Source organism: Rhinoderma darwinii, chromosome 13 (assembly GCF_050947455.1).
Source record: "Rhinoderma darwinii isolate aRhiDar2 chromosome 13, aRhiDar2.hap1, whole genome shotgun sequence".
NCBI classification, from domain to species: domain Eukaryota; kingdom Metazoa; phylum Chordata; class Amphibia; order Anura; family Rhinodermatidae; genus Rhinoderma; species Rhinoderma darwinii.
In genome coordinates, this window is record NC_134699.1 from 9472441 (window position 1) to 9498674 (window position 26234).

Consider the following 26234-nt stretch of genomic DNA (forward strand, 5'->3'; position numbering starts at 1 on the left):
ATAGAGGGGTTTGCGGATTCGCTTTATCCCGGTTTCACTCCTATAAGTGGTTTGTCTTAAAATATAGGAAATCCTGTCTCAAGAACCCTGGGATGAGATTAAACGAAATTAGAAAATAGGAGACGACAAAGCTTAATTACTGCAAACACCGTACCAGATAGGAGGAATGTAATCCTAATGGCCAGGGTGCTGGGTAGCGTGGCACTGAGCCCCGATCTAGGCATCCAGGCTCACCGCGATCTTCCGTCTTTCATCAGCAAATTAACAGTTTCATCTCCAAAATGTTGTATCAAAGTGGCTGAGTTTATTGGGCAATGAATCTAATCAGTCTTCAGAATTCAGTGAGGCTGTGGTGCCAGATATTACAGAGCAGGGGTTGGCAGCCAGCTTTCCGCATACACTGATTGGCACATATATCTTCATGGTTATGTAGTTACATCCCCTCCTGATCCCCCACTCATATTTCTAGGACTGTGTCAGTCTTTACTGTAGCACTTGCATTCTATTCATGAATATGGAACCTCTGGCGGAATAATCCTATAAATGTAATGCAGATAGTAAGCCGATGCAATGCATGGTTTTGTGGAAGGACACAGAAAAACAGGATTTAGGGGTACTATGTATACAGTTTTTAAATATTTCCTACTAGGGAGGTTTGATGGAATAATGTCCTGTTCTGTTGAGGAAAGCCCCAAAACTATCTTTAAAAGTATCAGCCTCGCCTCGTCCTGACACCGACTCATGTTCCTACAAGAGTTTGCGTATGACTGCGACTTCTGCGATAGTGGTGTACCTACCATACATGATTGCTATGGGGCCAGTAAGGGGTTCTTGCACTGAACTACCTGCAGCCACCACCAGTGGGACCTCACTGCATGCAGATTTATACCATTCCCATTGAGTTTAATACAAACTATCTAAAACCATATATTGTGAGCTCCCCCTAGTGGTGGCTGCAGGTAGCCAGAATTCTACTATTTTATCAAATCTCCCCTATACAAATATATATATAATGGAATTAATCCTAAAAACATGTGATGGAGCTCTCAGTGGGGAGTGTTTTGCGACCCTATGATTTCCGCAGACCCCCTTGCTCGGCACCCCACCGGAAGAATTAGGGTATGTGCGCACACACTAATTACGTCCGTAATTGACGGACGTATTTCGGCCGCAAGTACCGGACCGAACACAGTGCAGGTAGCCGGGCTCCTAGCATCATAGTTATGTACGATGCTAGGAGTCCCTGCCTCGCTGCAGGACAACTGTCCCGTACTGAAAACATGATTACAGTACGGGACAGTTGTCCTGCAGAGAGGCAGGGACTCCTAGCATCGTACATAAGTATGATGCTAGGAGCCCGGCTCCCTGCACTGTGTTCGGTCCGGAACTTGGGGCCGAAATACGTCCGTCAATTACGGACGTAATTAGTGTGTGTGCACATACCCTAATAAAATTATGCTACGTTCTAGAATTCGTACGGAGACTTTCTGCACCTCATTGCTGCTCATAAATTGAAGCATTGATTTCTTGTATAGCTCCGCGGATTACTAGTCTGTGATTTCAATGACCTCATGTTATTTGTTATAGTAATTTTCCAGACCTTCGTCCTAAGTGTTCCCTGGGGAGTCATTTCTGCTAAATGTTCATCTGGAGATTTCTCAACTTTCATTACATCTAAGGCCTCATGCACACGACCGTAGCCATGTGCACGGCCGTGATTTGCGGGTCGGCCGGCCACGGAGTGGCAGCCGCGAGCTGCCCGCAGATCGCGGGCTGTGCACATGGTCACCGCCATGATTTTCAATGATCCTGGTCGTGTGCATGGCCCAATAAGAATGAATGGGGCCGCAATTCTCCCGTGAATTTTCGGGGGAATTGCAGCCACAAAAGCACGTTCGTGTGCATGGGGCCGAACAGTAAAAATAAAGAATCAAATCCATTGAGACTGTCCTTGCATCTCTTGAAATAACAGATGTAGACAAAACTGATCTCAAGAGCTTCTCGTGCTTCTATATGGGATGAGGTCAGCATAACGTGAATAAAGTTACCCTGTAAGCAGCATCTCTCTCGCTCTGGAGGACCCAGCATGTCCATGCATTACATGCACAGCCCATTGATTTTCAATAAAAACTTTGTAATGCTTCAATTCACCTGTGGTGGCACTGCAGGAAAATTCAGCACTTACTGCAGTTTCCCCCCACAGATTAGATCTGATCGCTGGGGATCACTTGTGATCCATTTATTGTGAAGTCTAAGGGGTGGGGGTATCCCCTTAAATTAGACTTATCTTTGCAAAGCTCCATTTCTTCACAGCCACTTTAAGCAGGGGCGATGCTGCCCTATTCTCCTACAAGGATATAGTCACTGGGGGTAAAGCTTGAAGCCAACACTCACAATAAAGCATAACCTAATAATAAAGGTACTTTTGTGACTCGTTTCGGATTCCTTCTCACCTCTTCTGCCAAGTAAGAAGCTTGTTTTCTGTATCCCCAATTAGGATCATAGATCATATGGCTCGTCCCCTACAAGGGACAGAAAGTGGTTTGATCCAGTCTTGTACCCTAATAGTCCACAATAGAAATGTGAGGTGGAATGAATCAGCAATAATAGAACAGAGGGGGGAGGGGGCATTTTGATTTTTCTATGGGACACTCAGGCTAGTGGGTTATTTTGGGTACGGTTCCTGATAAGGCCATCTGCTTTAAGCATGGTTCTTGAAGTTCTACCCTAGGTGCCAGGGCAAAATTTTTTTTTACACCAAAATTCTTCTGTTCTTATATTTACACTGCCGGCAATACAGACCCTGCCTCCTGCAAGGCATGACTTTACAAGTGCCCACAAGAGATCGGAGGGAAGATGATTGAACCCCCTCTGCAGATATTTCTCTTGTAGTGGAAGTATAGAAACTGTGTCTAGAGCAGAGTTATTCATAAATTGTATTCTGTGAGACAGACTATAAATAAAATGAAAAAGAATAAATTATATTGTCAGACTAAGGAAAGACTAGGTGCCCACTGTGTCCTTAACCAAGAGTGGGAAGCATTGCTTTAGAATGGATGGGATGGAACCGGCACTGCGTTGCTTTAATTGGAATTCTCAGAATTAGAAAATACCGATTTGATCGTTCAAGTGACCTTTCCTGAGGGCGCTGTACGGAATTTAACGGTTTCACTGCCTACATCCCTAAGTTACAGATACAGCAAACTTTAACATGACAATTAACATATCACATGTCATTAAATGTCGAGTTTGCTTCCTCTGTACATGGCTGCGATTTTATTAAAAAAATAAATTGTACAAATAAAAATGGACAAAAATATTCCTACTATATACTGCCCCCTATGTACAAGAATATTGCTACTTTAATACTACCCCTATATACACCAGAATATAACTACTATAATACTGCTCCTATATACAAGAATATAACTACTATAATACTGCCTCCTATATACAAGAATATAACTACTATAATACTGCCCCCTATATACAAGACTATAACTACTATAATACTGCCCCTATATACAAGAATATAACAACTATAATACTGCTCCTATATACAAGAATATAACTACTATAATACTGCTCCCCTATATACAAGAATATAACTACTATAATACTGCCCCTATATACAAGAATATAACTACTATAATACTGCCCCCTATATACAAGAATATAACTACTATAATACTGCCCCCTATATACAAGACTATAACTACTATAATACTGCCCCCTATATACAAGAATATAACTACTATAATACTGCTCCTATATACAAGAATATAACTACTATAATACTGCTCCTATATACAAGAATATAACTACTATAATACTGCTCCTATATACAAGAATATAACTACTATAATACTGCCTCCTATATACAAGAATATAACTACTATAATACTACTCCTATATACAAGAATATAACTACTATAATACTGCTCCCCTATATACAAGAATATAACTACTATAATACTGCTCCCCTATATACAAGAATATAACTACTATAAGGGTATGTTCACACGTAGTCAACAAAAACGTCTGAAAATCCAGAGCTGTTTTCAAGGGAAAACAGACCCTGCTTTTCAGACGTTTTTTTACCAACTCGCATTTTTCGCTGCGTTTTCACGCCGTTTTCGCAGCGTTTTTTATGTCAGTTTTTGGAGCTGTTTTCATTGGAGTCTATGAGAATACAGCTTCAAAAACGTCCAAAGAAGTGTCCTGCACTTCTTTTGACGAGGCTGTATTTTTACGCGTCGTCGTTTGACAGCTGTCAAACGACGACGCGTAAATAACAGGTCGTCTGCACAGTACGTCGGCAAACCCATTCAAATGAATGGGCAGATGTTTGCCGACGTATTGTAGCACTATGTTCAGACGTAAAACGAGGCATAATACGCCTCGTATACGTCTGAAATTTGGCCGTGTGAACATACCCTAATACTGCTCTTATATACAAGAATATAACTACTATAATACTGCTCCTATATACAAGAAAATAACTACTATAATACTACCTCTATATACAGGAATATAATTACTAAAAGGGTATGTTCACACGGCAGCGTCCGTAACGGCTGAAATTACGGGGCTGTTTTCAGGAGAAAACCGCTCCGTAATTTCAGCCGTAATGGCATGTTGAGGCGCTTTTTGCTGCGTCAATTACGGACGTAATTGGTGCTGTTTTTCCATGGAGTCAATGGAAAACGGCTCCAATTACGTCTGAAGAAGTGACATGCACTTCTTTGACGCGGGCGTCTTTTTTACGCCCCGCCTTTTGACAGCGGGGAGTAAAAAAAATGTCCATCTGAACAAAACATTGTAAGACCCATTCTAATGAATGGGCAGATGTTTGCCGACGCTATCGAGACGCATTTTCGGACGTAATTCGGGGCTAATACGCCCGAATTAAGTCCGTAAATAGTGCGTGTGAACATACCCCAATACTGCCCCCTATATACAAGAATATAACTACTATAATACAGCCCCTATATACAAGAATATAACTACTATAATACTGCCCCTATATACAAGAATATAACTACTATAATACTGCCTCCTATATACAAGAATATAACTACTATAATACTGCCCCCTATATACAAGAATATAACTACTATAATAATGCTCTTATATACAAGAATATAACGACTATAATACTGCCTCCTATATACAAGAATATAACTACAATACTGCCTCCTATATACAAGAATATAACTACTATAATACTGCCTCCTATATACAAGAATATAACTACTATAATACTGCTCCTATATACAAGAATATAACTACTATAATACTGCCCCCTATATACAAGAATATAGCTACTATAATACTGCTCCCTATATGCAAGACTATAACTACTATAATACTGCCCCCTATATACAAGAATATAACTACTATAATACTGCTCCTATATACAAGAATATAACTACTATAATACTGCTCCTATATACAAGAATATAACTACTATAATACTGCCCCTATATACAAGAATATAACTACTATAATACCGCCTCCTATATACAAGAATATAACTACTATAATACTGCCTCCTATATACAAGAATATAACTACCATAATACTGCCCCCTATATACAAGAATATAACTACTATAATACTGCCCCCTATATACAAGAATATAACTACTATAATACTGCTCCTATATACAAGAATATAACTACTATAATACTGCTCCTATATACAAGAATATACCTAATATAATACTGCCCCCTATGTACAAGAATATAACTACTATGATACTGCCCCTATATACAAGAATATAACTACTATAATACAGCTCCTATATACAAGAATATAACTACTATAATACTGCCTCCTATATACAAGAATATAACTACTATAATACTGCCCCCTATATACAAGAATATAACTACTATAATAATGCTCTTATATACAAGAATATAACGACTATAATACTGCCCCTATATCCAAGAATATAACTACTATAATACTGCCCCCTATATACAAGAATATAACTACTATAATACTGCCTCCTATATACAAGAATATAACTACTATAATACTGCTCCCTACATACAAGAATATAACTACTATAATACTGCTCCCTATATACAAGAATATAACTACTATAATACTGCTCCCTATATACAAGAATATAACTACTATAATACTGCCTCCTATATACAAGAATATAACTACTATAATACTGCTCCCTACATACAAGAATATAACTACTATAATACTGCTCCCTATATACAAGAATATAACTACTATAATACTGCTCCCTATATACAAGAATATAACTACTATAATACTGCTCCCTATATACAAGAATATAACTACTATAATACTGCCTCCTATATACAAGAATATAACTACTATAATACTGCTCCCTACATACAAGAATATAACTACTATAATACTGCTCCCTATATACAAGAATATAACTACTATAATACTGCCCCCTATGTACAAGAATACATAGCTCTCATTCTCTCTTCAGCTCTCGGCAGACAAGGACGAGAAGACCGTTTTATCTCGCGAGAGAGATCACGCAGCACAAACCACTCTGACACTGTCTGTAGCTGATTGGACAGTATCATAGCGATAAGTAACACGCCCCCCTTCCCTTTACAATGGAAGAAACACCCCATTGACAGTGCAGGGGGTTATTTACATATCTGGTGCCAAGTATAACCGCACCGCTCTCTAAATATCGGAGGAGGCTAGAAACATAGTTTAAAGTGACCCACGGTTTGTGCAGCAGTACCTATTACATTGGGCACTCAGCTGCACATGGACTTGTGAAAGGTTCTCTTTAAGGGTATGTTCACACAGTTTTTTGTAGGCTGAAAATTCCTCAAAATTCCGTCTGGAATTTTGAGGCAGATTATGTTTTGCCTGCACGCCGTTTGCCAAGTTTTTTGCGAAAAACTCTTTCTTTACCTCCCATTGACATCAATCGAAGGTCAGGGACGTAAACACCCGAAGATAGGGGTATGTCTCTTCTTTTTCTTAAAACAGTCTCGCGGGGAAAAAACGCCTCCCATTGAAACCAATAGGAGGCGTTTTCGGAAGTTTTGTGGCGCTTTTTCCGACGTTGTTTCCGCGTCAAAGTGTCAACTCCGTGTGAACAGGGCCTTAGGCAGTAGGGTACAGTCTTTACAAGAGTTTGAGATAAAAACAATACGACTGCTACTTTTACATAAATGATGCTACTTTAGTTAATGTGCCGTCTGCTATTGCCATATTCAGGGGAACGGGGTTGAGCTGCAATACCAGGCACGGCCATAGACAAAAGTGACAGCAATGTTGTTTTTTAAGGGGCGGGGGGGGTTGTTTTTTTTCTTAATATCCCTGTGTAGTCCTGATTCTGCAGTTGTTACTCCTTTCCGTCTGCAGGTTATCAAGGGGAGGGGGCGGAAGGGGTGACTGCAAAAAAAGTCTGCTCATTCAGTTACTTTGAAGACACACCGGTCCGCATAGCAGCTGTGTGCATTTAAAAAGTAGGACACGCTTTTTTTTTTCTTTGCAATGCTATTTCATTTTATTTTTCTGGCTGTATTGGAGCAATGGAATATTGTTTGCAGTAGTCTTTATACCTCTTAAGGGAAAACAGGGTGAATATCTTTAAGATAAACACCCACAATTTTATCCAATACCTAAAGTTAAGCTTCGTCATTTGATGGATTTTACACCCTTATATTGTCTATCTGCTCTACATAACATTATTGCATGGGCTCTTGCAGCAGCTGCCTGACCATAAATGTTACCACTTCACTTCTTTACTAGTATTCCTGAATAACTGCTTGCATTGTATAGATACATTGTAATATCCGTAGATAATCTGTCTGGGCACGAATACGGACTTTTATTCTAAACCCTTGAAGGTGCGCGACGCAGAACGGATGGTACATTGCGTCTTCTGGCTGATCTCTCGGATTAGTCATTTTAAACCTTTTGGTGAAGGTCGATCACAGCGTTGTATAAACAGTTAGCTTATGATACACCACTGTTTACAGAAGCCTGAACTTCACTGTAGGATCGAGAAGACTTCTCATCTCTCTGTCGTCTCTCCCGTTTAATTCAAATCAAATGCCAAGAATGGATGAAGGAAAACACCAGAGACTTATCCGGTGCAAACATAAGGGCAGCCCATCAGGCTGCAACATTTACACAGCATGACCGAGATCGAAGGCTCAAACAAGTGACATCACTTATCAGATGTAACAGTACTCAACGTGTCCGAGCCCCAGTGCTGAGTAATGCCCCCCCCCCCCTTCATATTATACAGTCCGGATTCAGGAGCTTCTGCAAGGAATGCCAATAATTGACCCAAAACAGATTGTGCCCATAGAGGGCGGTGTCATAGTAGATATATACTTGTACATGGGGGGCAGTATTGTAGTAGTTATATTCTTGTTCATAGGGGGAAGTGTTGTAGTAGTTATATTCTTGTTCATAGGGGGAAGTATTGTAGTAGCTATATTCTTGTATATAGGGGGCAGTATTATAGTAGTTATATTCTTGTATATAGGTGTAGTATTGTAGTAGTTATATTCTTGTATATAGGGGGCAGTATTATAGTAGTTATATTCTTGTATATAGGGGGCAGTATTATAGTAGTTATATTCTTGTATATAGGGGCAGTATTATAATAGTTATATTCTTGTATATAGGAGCAGTATTATAGTAGTTATATTCTTGTATATAGGAGGCAGTATTATAGTAGATATATACTTGTACATGGGGGGCAGTATTATAGTAGTTATATTCTTGTATATAGGGGGCAGTATTACAGTAGTTATATTCTTGTATATAGGAGCAGTATTATAGTAGTTATATTCTTGTATATAGGAGCAGTATTATAGTAGTTATATTCTTGTATATAGGGGGCAGTATTATAGTAGTTATATTCTTGTATATAGGGGCAGTATTATAGTTGTTATATTCTTGTATATAGGAGCAGTATTCTAGTAGTTATATTCTTGTATATAGGGGCAGTATTCTAGTAGTTATATTCTTGTATATAGGGGGCAGTATTATGGCAGTTATATTCTTGTATATAGGGGGCAGTATTATAGTATTTATATTGTATATAGGGGGCAGTATTATAGTAGTTATATTCTTATATATAGGGGGCAGTATTATAGTAGTTATATTCTTGTATTTAGGGGCAGTATTATAGCAGTTATATTCTTGTATATAGGGGGCAGTATTATGGCAGTTATATTCTTGTATATAGGGGGCAGTATTATGGCAGTTATATTCTTGTATATAGGGGGCAGTGTTTTAGTATTTATATTGTATATAGGGGGCAGTATTATAGTAGTTATATTCTTGTATATAGGGGCAGTATTATGGTAGTTATATTGTATAATGGGGGCAGTATTATAGTAGTTATATTCTTGTATATAGGGGCAGTATTATAGTAGTTATATTCTTGTATATAGGGGGCAGTATTATAGTAGTTATATTCTTGTATATAGGGGGCAGTATTATAGTAGTTCTATTCTTGTATATAGGAGCAGTATTATAGTATTTATATTGTATATAGGGGGCAGTATTATAGTTGTTATATTCTTGTATATAGGGGCAGTATTATAGTAGTTATATTCTTGTATATAGGCGGCAGTATTATAGTAGTTATATTCTTGTATATAGGGGCAGTATTATAGTAGTTATATTCTTGTATATAGGGGCAGTATTATAGTAGTTATATTCTTGTATATAGGGGGCAGTATTATAGTAGTTATATTCTTGTATATAAGAGCATTAATATAGTAGTTATATTCTTGTACATAGGGGGCAGTATTATAGTAGTTATATTCTTGTATATAGGGGGCAGTATTATAGTAGTTATATTCTTGTATATAGGGGCAGTATTATAGTAGTTATATTCTTGTATATAGGGGCAGTATTATAGTAGTTATATTCTTGTATATAGGGGGCAGTATTATAGTAGTTATATTCTTGTATATAGGGGCAGTATTATAATAGTTATATTCTTGTATATAGGGGGCAGTATTATAGTAGTTATATTCTTGTATATAGGAGGCAGTATTATAGTAGTAATATTCTTGTATATAGGGGGCAGTATTATAGTAGTTATATTCTTGTATATAGGGGCAGTATTATAGTAGTTATATTCTTGTATATAGGGGCAGTATTATAGTAGTTATATTCTTGTATATAGGAGGCAGCATTATAGTAGTTATATTCTAGTACATAGGGGGCAGTATTATAGTAGTTATATTCTTGTATATAGGGGGCAGTATTACAGTAGTTATATTCTTGTATATAGGGGCAGTATTATAGTAGTTATATTCTTGTACATAGGGGGCAGTATTATAGTATTTATATTGTATATAGGAGGCAGTATTATAGTAGTTATTTTCTTGTACATAGGGGGCAGTAGTGAGTGTTTAAAATAAATGGTTTGGAATTTTGGTTTACTTCTACGATTTAACATTTCACTTTTAGTGAACTGGACTCGTGTTGGAATGAAGCATATGGTAGAACTGAATAGTTAATATAAGAATAAGTGCATTGTACATTGTTCTAACATGAATTGTTTCCCCTCAGCCTTTCACTATTTAAAGTTCATACATATTTTAGTAATTTTACAGAAATACTGAATGTTTTATGTGTATACACGCTATCCTCCTACTCTTTTATATATGCGCTCCTGACCCGGCTGTAGTTCTGGGCTGTCAGCGCAGAAATCGCAGTTATCAGATATGAAACATTTCAGGAGTGAATCCCAGACTTCGCTGTAATATATTAACTGCGGCGGTCGTACTGTATTAGCGTCTCCTGTACGGACGTCCTACACTGAAAGGCAGCCCATACCTCCGACGTCACATACCATGTAAGACATTTTTACTTTTGAACACAAATGGAATTCTAGGACAATGACACACTGATACTTTAGGTGACACAACCGTGACACCCTAACATTTGGCACACTGACACTTAAGGTACAGCAATGACACTTGCATGTAAAACTCAATGGGTTACAAATATTTGATGCCACTGCTTTACTTTAGAAAACTGACATCTCATTGGACAATGACACTTCGCCATTTGGTGTGGCCGGACAAGGGCGCGCCGACGCTTGGGTTCTCGAACATTAATTTATTTTGACGCTTGAGTTACAGAGTTGTAAGTAACTAGATTCTAGGTATTCATTTTGACAACCCCTCTCCTGTTCATGAGGATTTTCTTCACCCCAGTAAGGTTTTATTTCTCGTCCCTTGCCCTGTGTCTAAATAGGTCGTTGGCACCCTCTCTTGCACCCTTATGTGCCCCGCAAACCCCCCTTGGCTACACTCCTGGAAATCTTATCAGCTCTGCCCCATTCATTATCATCGCTGTTATGAAATTCTCCCCTCCTGACCATCAATACCCCAGTCTGGTCCATATCGAGCTCGCATATCACCAACAACCTGTGACCTTTTTATATAAAACTTTTTGCGATGGCTCATGGGAAACCTCATTCTATCAATGCATTATCTGCGTCTTCTATATTACGTTGGAGCTGGTCGGTGACCACGATTCTCAGTTACTTGTCAATTTAAAGGAATGAAAACCATTTGTTACATTTGCAGAAGGACTTCACTCCCTCCAGTAATCCGCTCTGTTGGAGCAGACTTTTGTGGAACCAGTTAACGCAACTGCATTTGTAGTCCTTGAAGAGAACAAAGCTGAAGTCTCCCGTGCGCCACAATGCAGAATTAATGAGAGTCGGGCCTGGGGTACTCGCTGGCGGATGACAAATGTCTTTGCGTTCTGTTTTGTTTGTACAAATTTCTTACAGTTTAGATAGAATTAATTTTGCTACATTGTTTCACTGCAGATAATTCCAGACTGCGGCTGTTTATCTTTCCCTTTTATTTTCAAAGGAAGACGAAATTATTGAGTTTATTTAATTCTACCCTTGAGATTCCTCCTCGGCTTTAAATTTTAAATTTTTGTTTATGAATTTTATGTTTTCTCATTTTTCGTTTTTTTATTCATAGAATTAGATGAGAATTTTTGCCCGGCTCAGATCATCACACCATCGGGTATGAATCCAACTAGTCGAATAGAATTTGTATTATCAGCCTATGCTTACTCTGTTTTTTTTATACCATGTAAACATACTGACCGTTGCAAAAGTCTACACACTCTTCAACCTAAGGGTATGTTCACTCGCGTTTTTCACTTCGTTTTCGCTGCTTTTTTCACGGACGTTTTTGGAGCTGTTTTCAATAGTCTATGAAAAACGGCTCCAAAAACGTCTCAAGAAGTGTGCTGCACTTCTTTTGATGAGCCGTCATTTTACGCGCCGTATTTTGACAGCGACGTGTAAAATAAAGGCTCGTGGGAACAGAACATCATAATTCCTATTGAAAGCAATGGGCAGATGTTTGTAGGCGTAATGGAGCCGTTTTTTCAGGCGTAATTCGAGGCGTTTAAAATGCCCAAATTACGTCTGAAACCACTATGTGTGAACATACCCTAATTTGTTTTTTAAGCAATTTGCAAAAAGGCTTGATTACAAAAATTCTTGCATAGTTTTGTGTATACAGCTTCTATGTAGACCTATGTGTCTCCATGGTTACAGACTACAACCAAAAACTGTGTAGTCTGATTGTGCCATCAGTATTGATCCTGCTCCTCCCTCACGATGAAGGGGGTTAGAATAACGCATAACTGCAGGGTCAGACTACCCGTGGGGTCTACTTGTATGGGAATGAGACTACCCGTAGGGTTTACTTGTATGGGAATGAGGTAAGACCTTCAAGATTTTGAGAAAACAAATCCAGTTGATTCTAACTATTACTACTACTAGAGTCCTTGACTAGGATGAATGAAACCTTATATACGACCTTTACCATTGGTGCGGACAGACATGATCCATGGTATCATGGACCAGTGTTGGAACAATGTTCGAATTCTCTCCAAACCAGTTAATCCTGAACCTAAAACAATTTGGTGGCGCTCTTTTTACAAGTAGCAATGGCTGCACCACTTCTTCGGGTTCTCTTTCCTGGTATTACATGGTACAATTCACTGAATTCAATGGAGAAAAGCATCTACTGGCTCTTCACCCGATACAGATCCCCACCTATCGGGCATTTATGGTATATGCACCGGATATGCCATAAATGCCTGATATGGGAATAATTTAGGAGGCTAAAACTCTGTCCTGTCTTTATGCTCCGATACATTATGTGACATGATCAGGACAGGCTTTACCATTCAATGACCGCAAGTAGAGATCTTGAAAATTGCGAGAAATCGAGACACCAAGTATGTTTTGCAATGAATGCGGATAAACTGATGGTTGTCACATAATGAACGGATCTATGGTGGGTTCCACATCAGTAGTGCTGTGACATTAGATATCCTTGGCTTAAGGTCTCCATGTTGACCCAACCTTCTCCCATAATTCTAGGGGTGCACTTTCTTATTAATCAATCAGTGGGCATAGAAACGAAAATATTTTAAGGTAAAAGAATATAAAGTACATACGCAGGACTCGGACGCCATGCTTCAGGGACTGTATGCGGCTCGGTTCCATGGACATGCTGAGGACGGTCTGCTGGCCACCGATGGTGCACACTTGGTTTTCCTGATGCGCCTGCTTTACCATGATGATTAGCTGGTTGGCTATGATGGTGTTTAGGACGGAAATAACAACCATAGGAAACACGAAGGAAAGGAAGGTGTTAACCTAGAAGAAAGAAGACAGGAAGTAGTAAGACTAGTGGTCAGAAGATGTTCAGGAACCAATCCACAATGGAATCACCCCACCATGTTAAATGCCTCATCATCCCTCCCTCCCATCATGCCTCAGGATGGAGCACAGGTTTCCTATTTTCTCTACTCTGGCGGGCGCCGCCTTTCCTGTGCTCATTATCGCCCCCTGCTGACTAATATTTTTTGTAGGAGCTGCCGAGTGGGGGAAGGAAAGCGACAATGGTTTTGAGCACATTTCTGCTTTAGAAAAATGGTTGTCACTTTCAATCTACCCTTATGGAAGCTCCGACGTGGTCATCCTTTGGTGCGTGCGGTTGCACCGTGTATTTCTGCCACCCCTGCTGAAGGGGGCGCCACTGAATGACTGGCACTCGAGGCCTGTGACCACCATGAATCTTAAAATAATCTAATAGTGCTATAAAACGGATGTACAATTGATATTATGTTTGGAGCTGTTATTCGGCCACTCTATGGTGGTATTAAGTCATGTATGGCACTACTACTTAGGCCCTGTACAGTTGATTATTTTTACGGGGCCACCTAGTGGCAGATGACCCTGCCTTCCCCACGACACAATACACGTACCAAATCTTTCATTATAGCAACCCAAGCTGATATTATAAACTTAGTGTATTAATCCAGCGGCCAGATGGGGACAGATGATCATGTGAAATTAATGTCACAAGTTAATGGAGACAAATGGCCGGTATTTGGTTAATTAAATAGAAAAATAGTGGACGATCCATCACGGGACGCCGGTTGGTTTATGCCTCTCGGATTATTAGTAGGCCAGACTTGTGCGCGACTACTTCAAGAGAGACCTCACTTCACTGGTAATTGCTGCCGGGTTAATTGGTTTATAGAAATGTTAATTAAATATGATGGAAATTTGGTTCGTTTTTGCAGACAATATGAAGAAATCCCTGAGTGGGGGAGAGAGGGGTCAGTGGCAGTCATTGCAATTTCACTCAAAACTAAATAGGTGACCCGGAAGGTGTAGCTTCAGGCTGGGTTCACACGAGCACATTAACGTCCGTAATGGACGGACGTATTTCGGCCGGAAGTCCCGGACCGAACTCCGTGCAGGGAGCCGGGCTCCTAGCATCATAGTTATGTACGACGCTAGGAGTCCCTGCCTCTCCGTGGAACTACTGTCCCGTACTGAAAACATGATTACAGTACGGGACAGTTGTCCGGCAGCGAGGCAGGGACTCCTAGCATCGTACATAAGTATGATGCTAGGAGCCCGGCTCCCTGCACTGTGTTCGGTCCGGGACTTCCGGCCGAAATACGTCCGTCCATTACGGACGTTAATGTGGTCGTGTGAACCCAGCCTAAAGCTCCTGATGCAAAATCAAAAAATAACTAAAATAGTAGAGCCTTTCTCTAGCACCAGACTGACATTGATGCAAAATCTGTACCATTCCTCTCCTCTTGAGGGGTAACCTCCACAACCCATTTGGCCTCCTCATCCCCTATTGCTAATTCTTTGCGGGCTGAAGTTGAAAAAAAACTGCAATTCCTCAATTGTTTTATGGGTTTTGATTTTACGGCTTTCACCGTGCGATAAAAATGACAACTTATCTTTATTGCGTGGCTCAATACGAATATGGTGATACCAAATGTATATAGGTTTTTTTTATATTTTACTACCTTATTTGATGATAAAACTTCTTTTTTTTTTTTTTTAACAAAAAGTTTGTTTTGCCGCATTTTGAGAGCCATAACTTATTTTTTGCGGGACGAGCTGTAGTTTTTATTGGTACCGTTTTTTCGGCACGTAGAACCTTTTTTGATCTTTTCTTCTTTTTTTTCTTTTTTTCTTTTTTAGACATAATTTGACCAAAAAAACAGCAACTTTGGCGTTTTTACTTTTTACATCGTTCACCGTGTGCATTAAATAATGCTATATTGTATTAGTTCAGACTTTTACGGATGACAATTTTGTTAACTTTTTATTTTTTACATTTAACGTATCGCAGTATATTGTCATTTTTACAGGCGTCAAGCAGGGCTTAGCAGAGACAGTGAAGGCAGCCCTGGGTTGCCATAACAACCGTCGTCACCCCCCGATCTCACTGCGGGGGGGATGAGATGTCAGAGGGGGCAGCCCCCCTCTTTTCAACGGCTCAGATGTTGCTGTCGCGATTGACCGCAGCATTTGAGGGATTAAACAGCCAGGAACAACGCCATCGCAGCTCCCGGCTGTTAGTCCCAGGTGTTCGCTTTAAAATACAGCCGACACCCGCACGCTCCAAACCTTGCCCCCCGCACCCGGACATATTAGCGTGTCCGGGTGCGCGAAGGGTTTAATACGATGAGGTGCCTTCTAGTATTTCTGGAGCGCTAGAGAATGTTCACACAGGGATACATTGCGTAAAAGTACACGGCATATCCGCCCTGGCGGCCGCAGGGAATTCTGGCCGAAAAACCGCTCTAAATTGTTGTACAGTTTTTCTGCCAGAACGTCCGCTGCGGAAATCCTCCAATGGAAAAAAAAAAATGGATACTTACGATGGTGACGCGTCCCTCTGATGTTCTGAAGCCCTGGTATGACGTTTCATCCCAAGTGACCGCTGAAGCCTGTGATTGGCTGCAGCGGTTACATCAAATAAAAAGTCATCCCTGGAGGCCGGAGTGGACGAAGAAGTATAGAATTCTGGGTAAGTAGAAGATAAAAATCGCAAAATCTTCTATTTGTTGCAGGTTTTACCTCCCAATTGAATTCAATGGGGAAAACCCGCAACTAAAAGGCAGCGATTACGCAAATACAATTGACATGCTGTGGATTAAAAAAACGCGCCGCAGATAAATTTCGGAGCGATTTTTCGGCTCCTCATTTACGCAGGGTGTGAACCTGGCCCAAAAGCAGCGATGTTACCAGTTTTATGACCCTAACCTTATAATCTCTGTTTGTAATGTAATGTGTAGGTTAACCATTGGTGATCATCACTTACACATTAGAGAATTGCATAAATAGTAGTTCCCTAATGTATACTTATATTTTTTTTTTAGGAATAACTCCTTAAACCGACATGAGCGTTGCTATAATAAGCTCACGGGAATTCACATAACCACTGAGAATCCATCAGCAGATTGTAGGCTTCCATTTATGGCAGCCTGTAGTCTGTCTATGGAGCAACAAGCACAGGCTGTCATAAAACAATCTTTTATTATTTTTTTGGGAAAGGAATTTCTATTTGTACAATTCTCAAACATTGTAAACTAAGTCCCAACTCCCTTCAGTCACTTATCAGGAGCCCCCCTCCCATTACATGCCCCCCATTCTGTGCTTTTGCTTAGATTTCAAACCTCCAGCTTTCCTTATCCGTAATGAAATCCTGTTTTCTTAGAACATTTTGATTTAGTTCGAGAGCCTAAACAAACAGCCAGACTCGCTCAGATCAATAGTGTTGGTTGGAGGTGGTACTGTGAGCGTTCAGCGTGTGTTTGGAGAAGAAAGGAGTTTTCCCTGCAGGATCCCTTCTATGTACTGCCTAGGTTATAATAACCTGTTTTGTTCTCTTCAGAGGATCAGATGAAAGATTCCCAGCTCATGATGTTTGGGAGGGATTTCTGTATCCACTGGGTGACACTACTGCTTTTTAAGGAATTAAATCCAGATAATGGAAAGATGGATAACCCATTCAGCTCTGCTACATCTCTACTTAACAAATGATCCAATCACATAGAATTAAGCTGTAAGGGAAGTCCTATGTAAAACCGCAGATGACACTGTGAAATTCTTATACACAGGGGCAGTATTATAGTAGTTATATTCTTGTATATAGGGGCAGTATTATAGTAGTTATATTCTTGTATATAGGAGCAGTATTATAGTAGTTATATTCTTGTATATAGGGGGCAGTATTATAGTAGTTATATTCTTGTATATAGGGGCAGTATTATAGTAGTTATATTCTTGTATATAGGAGCAGTATTATAGTAGTTATATTCTTGTATATAAGGGCAGTGTTATAGTAGTTATATTCTTGTATATAGGAGCAGTATTATAGTAGTTATATTCTTGTATATAAGGGCAGTGTTATAGTAGTTATATTCTTGTATATAGGAGCAGTATTATAGTAGTTATATTCTTGTATATAGGGGCAGTATTATAGTAGTTATATTCTTGTATATAGGGGCAGTATTATAGCAGTTATATTCTTGTATATAGGAGCAGTATTATAGTAGTTATATTCTTGTATATAAGGGCAGTGTTATAGTAGTTATATTCTTGTATATAGGAGCAGTATTATAGTAGTTATATTCTTGTATATAGGGGCAGTATTATAGTAGTTATATTCTTGTATATAGGGGCAGTATTATAGTAGTTATATTCTTGTATATAGGGGCAGTATTATAGTAGTTATATTCTTGTATATAGGAGGCAGTATTATAGTAGTTATAGTCTTGTATATAGGGGCAGTATTATAGTAGTTATATTCTTGTATATAGGAGGCAGTATTATAGTAGTTATATTCTTGTATATAAGGAGCAGTATTATAGTAGTTATATTATTGTATATAGGAGCAGTATTATAGTAGTTATATTCTTGTATATAGGGGCAGTATTATAGTAGTTATATTCTTGTATATAGGGGCAGTATTATAGTAGTTATATTCTTGTACATAGGGGCAGTATTATAGTAGTTATATTCTTGTACATAGGGGCAGTATTATAGTAGTTATATTCTTGTATATAGGGGGCAGTATTATAGTAGTTATATTCTTGTATATCGGGGCAGTATTATAGTGGTTATATTCTTGTATATAGGAGCAGTATTATAGTAGTTATATTCTTGTATATAGGGGCAGTATTATAGTAGTTATATTCTTGTATATAGGGGCAGTATTATAGTGGTTATATTCTTGTATATAGGAGCAGTATTATAGTAGTTATATTCTTGTATATAGGGGCAGTATTATAGTAGTTATATTACTGTATATAGGGGGCAGTATTATAGTAGTTATATTACTGTATATAGGGGCAGTATTATAGTAGTTATATTCTTGTATATAGGGGGCAGTATAATAGTTATATTCTTGTATATAGGGGCAGTATTATAGTAGTTATATTCTTGTATATAGGGGCAGTATTATAGTAGTTATATTCTTGTATATAGGGTGCAGTATTATAGTAGTTATATTCTTGTATATAGGGGGCAGTATTATAGTAGTTATATTCTTGTATATAGGGGCAGTATTATAGTAGTTATATTCTTGTATATAGGGGCAGTATTATAGTAGTTATATTCCTGTATATAGGGGGCAGTATTATAGTAGTTATATTCTTGTATATAGGAGCAGTATTATATTAGTTATATTCTTGTATATAGGAGCAGTATTATAGTAGTTATATTCTTGTATATAGGGAGCAGTATTATAGTAGTTATATTCTTGTATATAGGAGCAGTATTATAGTAGTTATATTCTTGTATATAGCGGCAGTATTATAGTAGTTATATTCTTGTATATAGGAGCAGTATTATAGTAGTTATATTCTTGTATATAGGGGGCAGTATTATAGTAGTTATATTCTTGTATATAGGGGCAGTATTATAGTAGTTATATTCTTGTATATAGGGGCAGTATTATAGTAGTTATATTCCTGTATATAGGGGGCAGTATTATAGTAGTTATATTCTTGTATATAGGGGGCAGTATTATAGTAGTTATATTCTTGTACATAGGGGCAGTATTATAGGATTTATATTCTGGGTACTGTAGTGCTGTATATGTATCAGTCGTGTGATCGTTTTTGCTCTGACATCACATTAATAAATCTGCTTTGTAAACGATATGAGATATTTGGATTGTTTCAGCCAAGATTACTTTAGCTGGGCTTTTTTATATAAATATTTGTGGTTTTGGTGATGAATGACTCGTGTTCATGTGTAATTGTTGTGATTCACCTTTACTACATGGTATACAATAATTTTTTTTATCACCAGAACAAACTTTGTTGTTTTTTCCAAGTCCATCATGTATTTGACCCAACATATTCCACACAGATTTAGATAACAAATAGACGGGGTTAATGCAAATTAACCATTAAAAGGGTATTTCTGGCAGTTCAGGGGTGTTCCTGTGATGAGCCTCGGTGGGGCTTAAAGACTTTCTACCTATCCAAAACTTTTATAATCCCAGAACCCGTACACCAGCTCCTCATTTCCTTCCCCTCTGTACTTGACAGAGCTGGCGACACAAATTAATACAAAGCACCAGCCCTTCTGCTCTGTCCTCTGACACCACTGGATCTGCATAAGAAAGTTCGGAATAAGTGGTGCCACCTGTCGGGGGGGCTCCCCTACCTTGTGCCATTTTATATTACGGATGTTTTCTTATGTGGCGGAGGGTTTTGGTTCCAGGGCCCGGGTGCGACTGCTACCTCTGCACCCTCTATATCTAAACCCCTGCTGCTGGGATTTATGGACTCACGTTAACAATAAACCTATACATTTCTATATTGCTTGTTTGTGACTATTAATAAACAGCAGATTTTCTTCGCGGCCTGTGCTGAATGCGCAGAGAATTTATCTGATGAACAGGACAGGGTCTTGCTGCTAAACATACACATTTATTAGGAGGGGAGACAGGAGACTATCAGCTTAATGCAGTCTTTTCTTTCTCCGCTTGCTTCTCCGTGTCTTTGTGCAGATGTTTTGGCTTATTTATAGACCCATCACCATATGTACAGCACTTTATATTCACTACATTCATCATACACATCATTAGAGGGCAAACTCGGGGGGGGGGGGTCTATCTATGGTCAACAAGAGGAAACCAAATGAAACTGGAATTTTTTCACCACCATTTTGGATAGGAATGGATTGATTATTATGGATGGCAAGAGACCTAATGATAATTATTAACAATTAGTCCATAAATTGTGGTTCGGTCTACAGTGATTGATTCTGACTGGTGGAAACGACTTTCCATATGGACAACCACTCCCATTATTGCATACAGCTTTGTATTCTGGTAACGACTAGTGTTCCATTAGTGGATAGTGTCAGAAAGCTGCTTGCAAAGGGACCTGTTTATATATAGAATTAATCTACATAGACAGTGATGTCACTTTGTAACTCAGGATCAGTACAGGATAAGTAATGTAATGTATATACACTGTGAGTCCACCAGCAGAATAGTAAGTTCAGCTCTGGAGTATAATACAGAATGTAACTTAGGATCAGTAATGTTTTTACATTCTGTATTAAACTCCAGCACTGAACTCGTGTCATGTATGTACACCGTGACTCCACCAGTAGAATAGTGAGTGCAGCTCTGGAGTATAATACAGTATATAACTCAGGATCTGTACAGGATAAGTAATGTATGTACACAGTGACTCCACCAGCAGAATAGCGAGTACAGCTCTGGAGTATAATATAGAATGTAACTCAGGATCAGTACAGGATAAGTAATGTATGTACACAGTGACTCCACCAGCAGAATAGTGAGTGCAGCTCTGGAGTATAATACAGTATATAACTCAGGATCTGTACAGGATAAGTAATGTATGTACACAGTGACTCCACCAGCAGAATAGCGAGTACAGCTCTGGAGTATAATATAGAATGTAACTCAGGATCAGTACAGGATAAGTATTGTATGTACACAGTGACTCCACCAGCAGAATAGCGAGTACAGCTCTGGAGTATAATATAGAATGTAACGTTGTACATACATTACTTATCCTGTACTGATCCTATGTACAAAGTTACATTCTGTATTATACTCCAGAGCTGCACTCACTGTTCTGCTGGTGGTGTCACTGTGTACATACATTACTTATCCTGTACTGATCCTGAGTTACATCCTGTATTATACTCCAGAGCTGTACTTACTATTCTGCTGTGTACATACATTACGTTACTTATCTTATACTGATCCTGAGTTAAACCCTGTATTATACTCCAGAGCTGTTCTCACAATCCTGCAGCTTCAGAGCTATAATCTCCCAGGATCCCCTGCTTTTTCAGCATCTGCACATTTTAACACCAGACTCTGTTCAAGAATGTGATTTAGGAAAAACAATACGGTGTATCTGACAAGTTTGTTTCTAATAATATCAAGCAGAATTGTGAATACAGCTCTGGAGTACAATAGAGGATTTAACTAAAAAAACATTAGCCGACTTAAACATTAATCCCAGCGTTCAAAAATCGCTCATTCTTGTCTCCACAACCGTTCGTTCTCCACAACACCAACAACAATAAATCCTAATTAATGAACGATCCAACTTTGCCAACATTTATTCCAGGTATTTTGATTTTAGAAACTAAAATAAAGGAAAAAAAATCTTATTTCTTACTTTTTAATGTTCACCTAATATCTGTGGCCGCCCTTGGCTGATAACCTCCAGATTACACAATGTAAATCTCCTCATCGTACACCTCACGCCACATGAATTTTAATGCTGATTTTATAGACATTGTAGTTAAGAACGTATTATCCAAATCCTTGTCGCCACATCAAAGAAGTAAAGGACGTCTAGCTCCGACTCAAGTACGTGGCGTACCGACTGCATAGGGCAGAAGGGTTATGAGGACAATTTCTACAAGCCAGCGGCGGCGTCCTGATATTTCAATGAGTAGATGTTCTGGGGGATTTATTAATGTGGCTTCATTACTATAGCATTTTAACCAAATGTCTGTCTTCCAGTAATGTGACGCTCCCGGAGCCCTCCTGCCGCTTGTCGGTCACGGTTTCTAAAAATTGAAGGATATTCTTGTCACTGCAGGCATCTAGAAAACGGCTTCTATCACACAGCACTAGACTGATGACGTTACAATGTATCAGGAGTTACACACAGCATTACATGGAAGTTATCTGCACCTCCAGAGCTTCAACCTGACCGATCCTTTGTTCCCACGGAAGATAAACTGCTGCCAGAGGGGTCTGGCAGGAACGGATTCCCCTATCCCTATTGAAATAAACATATACGCTCTGCCAAGGCGATCGTGCGTGGTAATGGGGGAGCCGGGAGGAATGGTGTGCGAGTGTTCGACCGACAACTCCTCTTAAGACGGGGCAGACTTGATCTGGAGGGTCACATCTGTATGCTTGCCAGCATCTATTGATATGATGCTACAAATTGACCGCAAGACAAAGCATGAGATATATCACTACGTGCCTTGACCAATTTGCCATTCAGGGCTTGGCGAAAGCTGATTGACTATTTGGCAAAAGCTGGGGGACAACCACTTTAAGGAGTTATAATGGCATCCATATTGGTAGTCATCCGGTTTTCCTATAAATGGATATACCGTACTTTTTACAAAAAATTTGGGAATATGCTCTCTTTTCGCTATTCGGGCACATGGTCGTCATAGAGGGCGGGGGTTCCCTGCTTTGTGAGTCAGAGTGGAGAGCTGATTATAAAGCACGGCGGCGGCAGTCCTGGCCTGTCCATGTATTACATGGTCTATCATTTATTTAAATGGTTTGCGTGCAATACTACATTTCCCCTGTAGTGGCCGCTGCAGGGAAAATGTAAAGCTGGACCCAAGTCGATCAGCCGATCCTCGGGTTGTATTTAGCTTAATTGCCATTTCTTATGTTGTGCTCTCTGTTAATTACTTCAAGGAATAGTTCACTTCACTTGAGATGCCGTTGCTTTTCTTGAGCTTTGAGTCAGTTTCGAGTGTGAGCACAATTTATAATCGCAGCTTAACTTCAAATTAATCTCCTTGAAATGTTTAATGAAATGAGCAAAAATTATTCTGCCGAGAGGGACACGTGCCCCTGCACAGTGACATGTAGTAATGCGAGTTCTGCAGAAGCGATCGTATTGAGTGGACAGCGAGGAAATAGAATAATATTCGCGCATACGGAGCTCCTCACCAAGAACATGGACCCCGGGCAGTGAGGCGAACCCTGAAAAGTCGCAAATTCGTGGATGGGTGGGGGGGCGGACAGACGACCCCACAAACATTTAGTCTCTACTCCCAAACCAACTTGAAATGTTCTATCCCTCTGAGAAACTAGACCCCCAGTAATCCGCTGTAATCTGTGTAGGAACCCGTCAACAAGTGTTACTTTTCCCTGCAGCACCACCACAGGGGAAATTAACAATTACACAGAGTCCATTTAAATCAATGGGCTGTGTATGATGCAGGACAGGACAAGTCCTCCAGAGACACTCTGCTCTCCACTAATATGAGGGTCTTGAATGGGGGACCCCTCTGCATTAACTCAGGATGTTTGAAAACCAGACCACCGCTTTAACTATATTCTGATATGCCCACTGATCACCAAAACAAAGCGATCGGTTGTGCTCTACTTTACAAGTCTTTGTTCTGGTGGGTCAATGGGGGACCCATCTCATGTCAGAAATTTAAATGAAACCTAATAGCTGTATAATCTTTCTGCGACAAACAAAAAAAACAAACTTTTTTTGTTTCAATTCCAAACCATTTTCAAGATTGCTGCTTGCTGTCACTGAATGGGTTTTCAGGACTAGAACAAAAGGTCTGATCTTTTTCCATCTGTCTGTGGGCTGTGTCTGGTATTGCAGTTTAGCTCTAATCGCTGAAAATCAATCCTGACCGACTATTTCTCACAGCTGAGAGTTTGCTACAATTGTATCCAGTCTGGGCAATCCTCTGAGCAAAACTGTCCGGACTCCAGACAAATACATTTTTCCTGCACTGATACATTGTAACATATCAAGACAGGAGAGAGATTTGTGTGAATGATGTCTTTTGCTCACAAAGGACTTTTTTTTGACTGGACACAATTGTAACAAACCCTCAGCTGTAATAGGTCTGTAGATTTTGCATCTAGCCTGTGCATTTTGTGGCTGATAACCCTACAGGGGTTAAACCCATTACTGCGTATCTCTCTGTATTCAATATTATCGTGCCACTCACACAGCTAATTAGACCTCCCCCTGGACTGCGGCTTATTACAAGTGATGCCATTCTCGCCGGGTAAGAGACCCCTCATTGGGTCTGCAGTACATAAAACGACTGTCTCCTGAGTCGTCCTGTGTGACAAAGATTTCATAGTCCGTCTCCTAATGTATTATAAAAGATTCTTCTACGTTTTCTGGACATGGCCGGGGCCCCCACAGTCGCGTCCCCTGCATTCTCTCCCCATCTCCGCTGATGTCTGGATGCCGTTGTGACATTTCTTTTCAGCCTCCGTGTCTTAAGATGTGAACGGACCTTGACTTTCATTCTTAGAGACCGTCATTTAAAAATCCTTGAGACGTCGTCTTTTGTTAAGTTCTTCGGGTTATCTGTTTTTAGGAAAGCTGAGTGACACCCCTCAAAGTTGCCATTACAGCTGGGAGTCGTAGCCCGTTTCCACAGAGCACAGCTAGTCATCGAGCAAGGGCAGACTGAGTGATCTGGGCGAGGGGTGTAGCTACAGGAGGTGCACAGGTATCCGTTGTACCCAGACCCCGGTGCCTGAAGGAGCTAAAGGTCTCTCTGCCACATCCAAAGACACCAAACAGTAGTCCTACCACAATAGTCATAGTAGGCCTTGATTTAGGGGCAGTGGGCTCTGTCTGGGCATTGACGTTGCCCTAATGCCCAAATGGTCAGTCCACCCCTGATACCTAGTTATGCTGTGATAGATTCTTGGTTTCAATCTAAATTCCTGAGATATTTTGGAAAGATGGGTGGAAACCCAAGAATAATGAACCCATAATTCTCCATACACCAATGGCCCTTTGGCACTATTAGGATATTTCTGTACATGGGTGCTTGTAGTCTCTGAAGATATTTAGGGCACTAAAGGTGGAGGACACCAGTACAATGACATGTAGTGATCGCAATGGGCAAAAGACCCATGGAACGTGCCCCTGGTGCCAGGTACCATATGGCACTGAAGCAAGAAGTTAATTCAGCCCTATGGGTCGTGTAGCTCTATTGACACTCCATTAAAATGAATGCGTGCCATATCACTTAACAGGGCCGGATTAAGGTCCTAGGCAATACGTTTGGTGGGGGCTCACATCACGCCTCAGACCCGGACTCCACCTGACCCCTATTTTCAACCACACATAGGGGAGGCGACTCCGCGGCAAGTCTAGGAAGACAGTCGAGCCAGCGGCTCTCTAAGGCCTTGTTCACACGGTGTGTATTTGGGCACATTTTACGCCCCAAAATATGTCTAATAACGCTTGATTAAACTTCCCGTTAAAAATCAATGGTAAAGTGCGCAGTTAGTACATACAATGCGGTTTTACGCAAGCGTGTAAAAAAAAAAAAAAAAAAGCATCAGGTTAATTCTTTAAAACACGTCAAATGTTCCCGCAGTTAATGGGAGTCCTAATTACGCGCCAAAAAGCGCACACAAAGCGCATACAAAAACCTGTCAAACGCCTGTATTTTAAAATGTGCTTCACAAAAAACGCCGGCATATTTGACACGTCGTTTATTTTTTGCGCCGTGTGAAAATCTCCCTAGGGGTCTGTTCAGACAACTCCTCCTTTTTCCATCACAAATTTGGACGAGGCTGACCCTCGGATTTCTGCCGCGGATTCCA

At 39.8% G+C, this 26234-nt stretch overlaps 1 protein-coding gene across 1 annotated transcript in view; it reads right to left on the reverse strand.

The window, feature by feature from the left end:
- Positions 1 to 26234, reverse strand: part of NTSR1 (neurotensin receptor 1) — a 90645-nt gene that overhangs the window by 19739 nt on the left and 44672 nt on the right. Inside the window, exon 2 of the mRNA XM_075845441.1 lies at positions 13504 to 13705. Coding sequence (XP_075701556.1) covers positions 13504 to 13705 — 202 coding nt within the window. The remainder of the gene's footprint in view (positions 1 to 13503; positions 13706 to 26234) is intronic.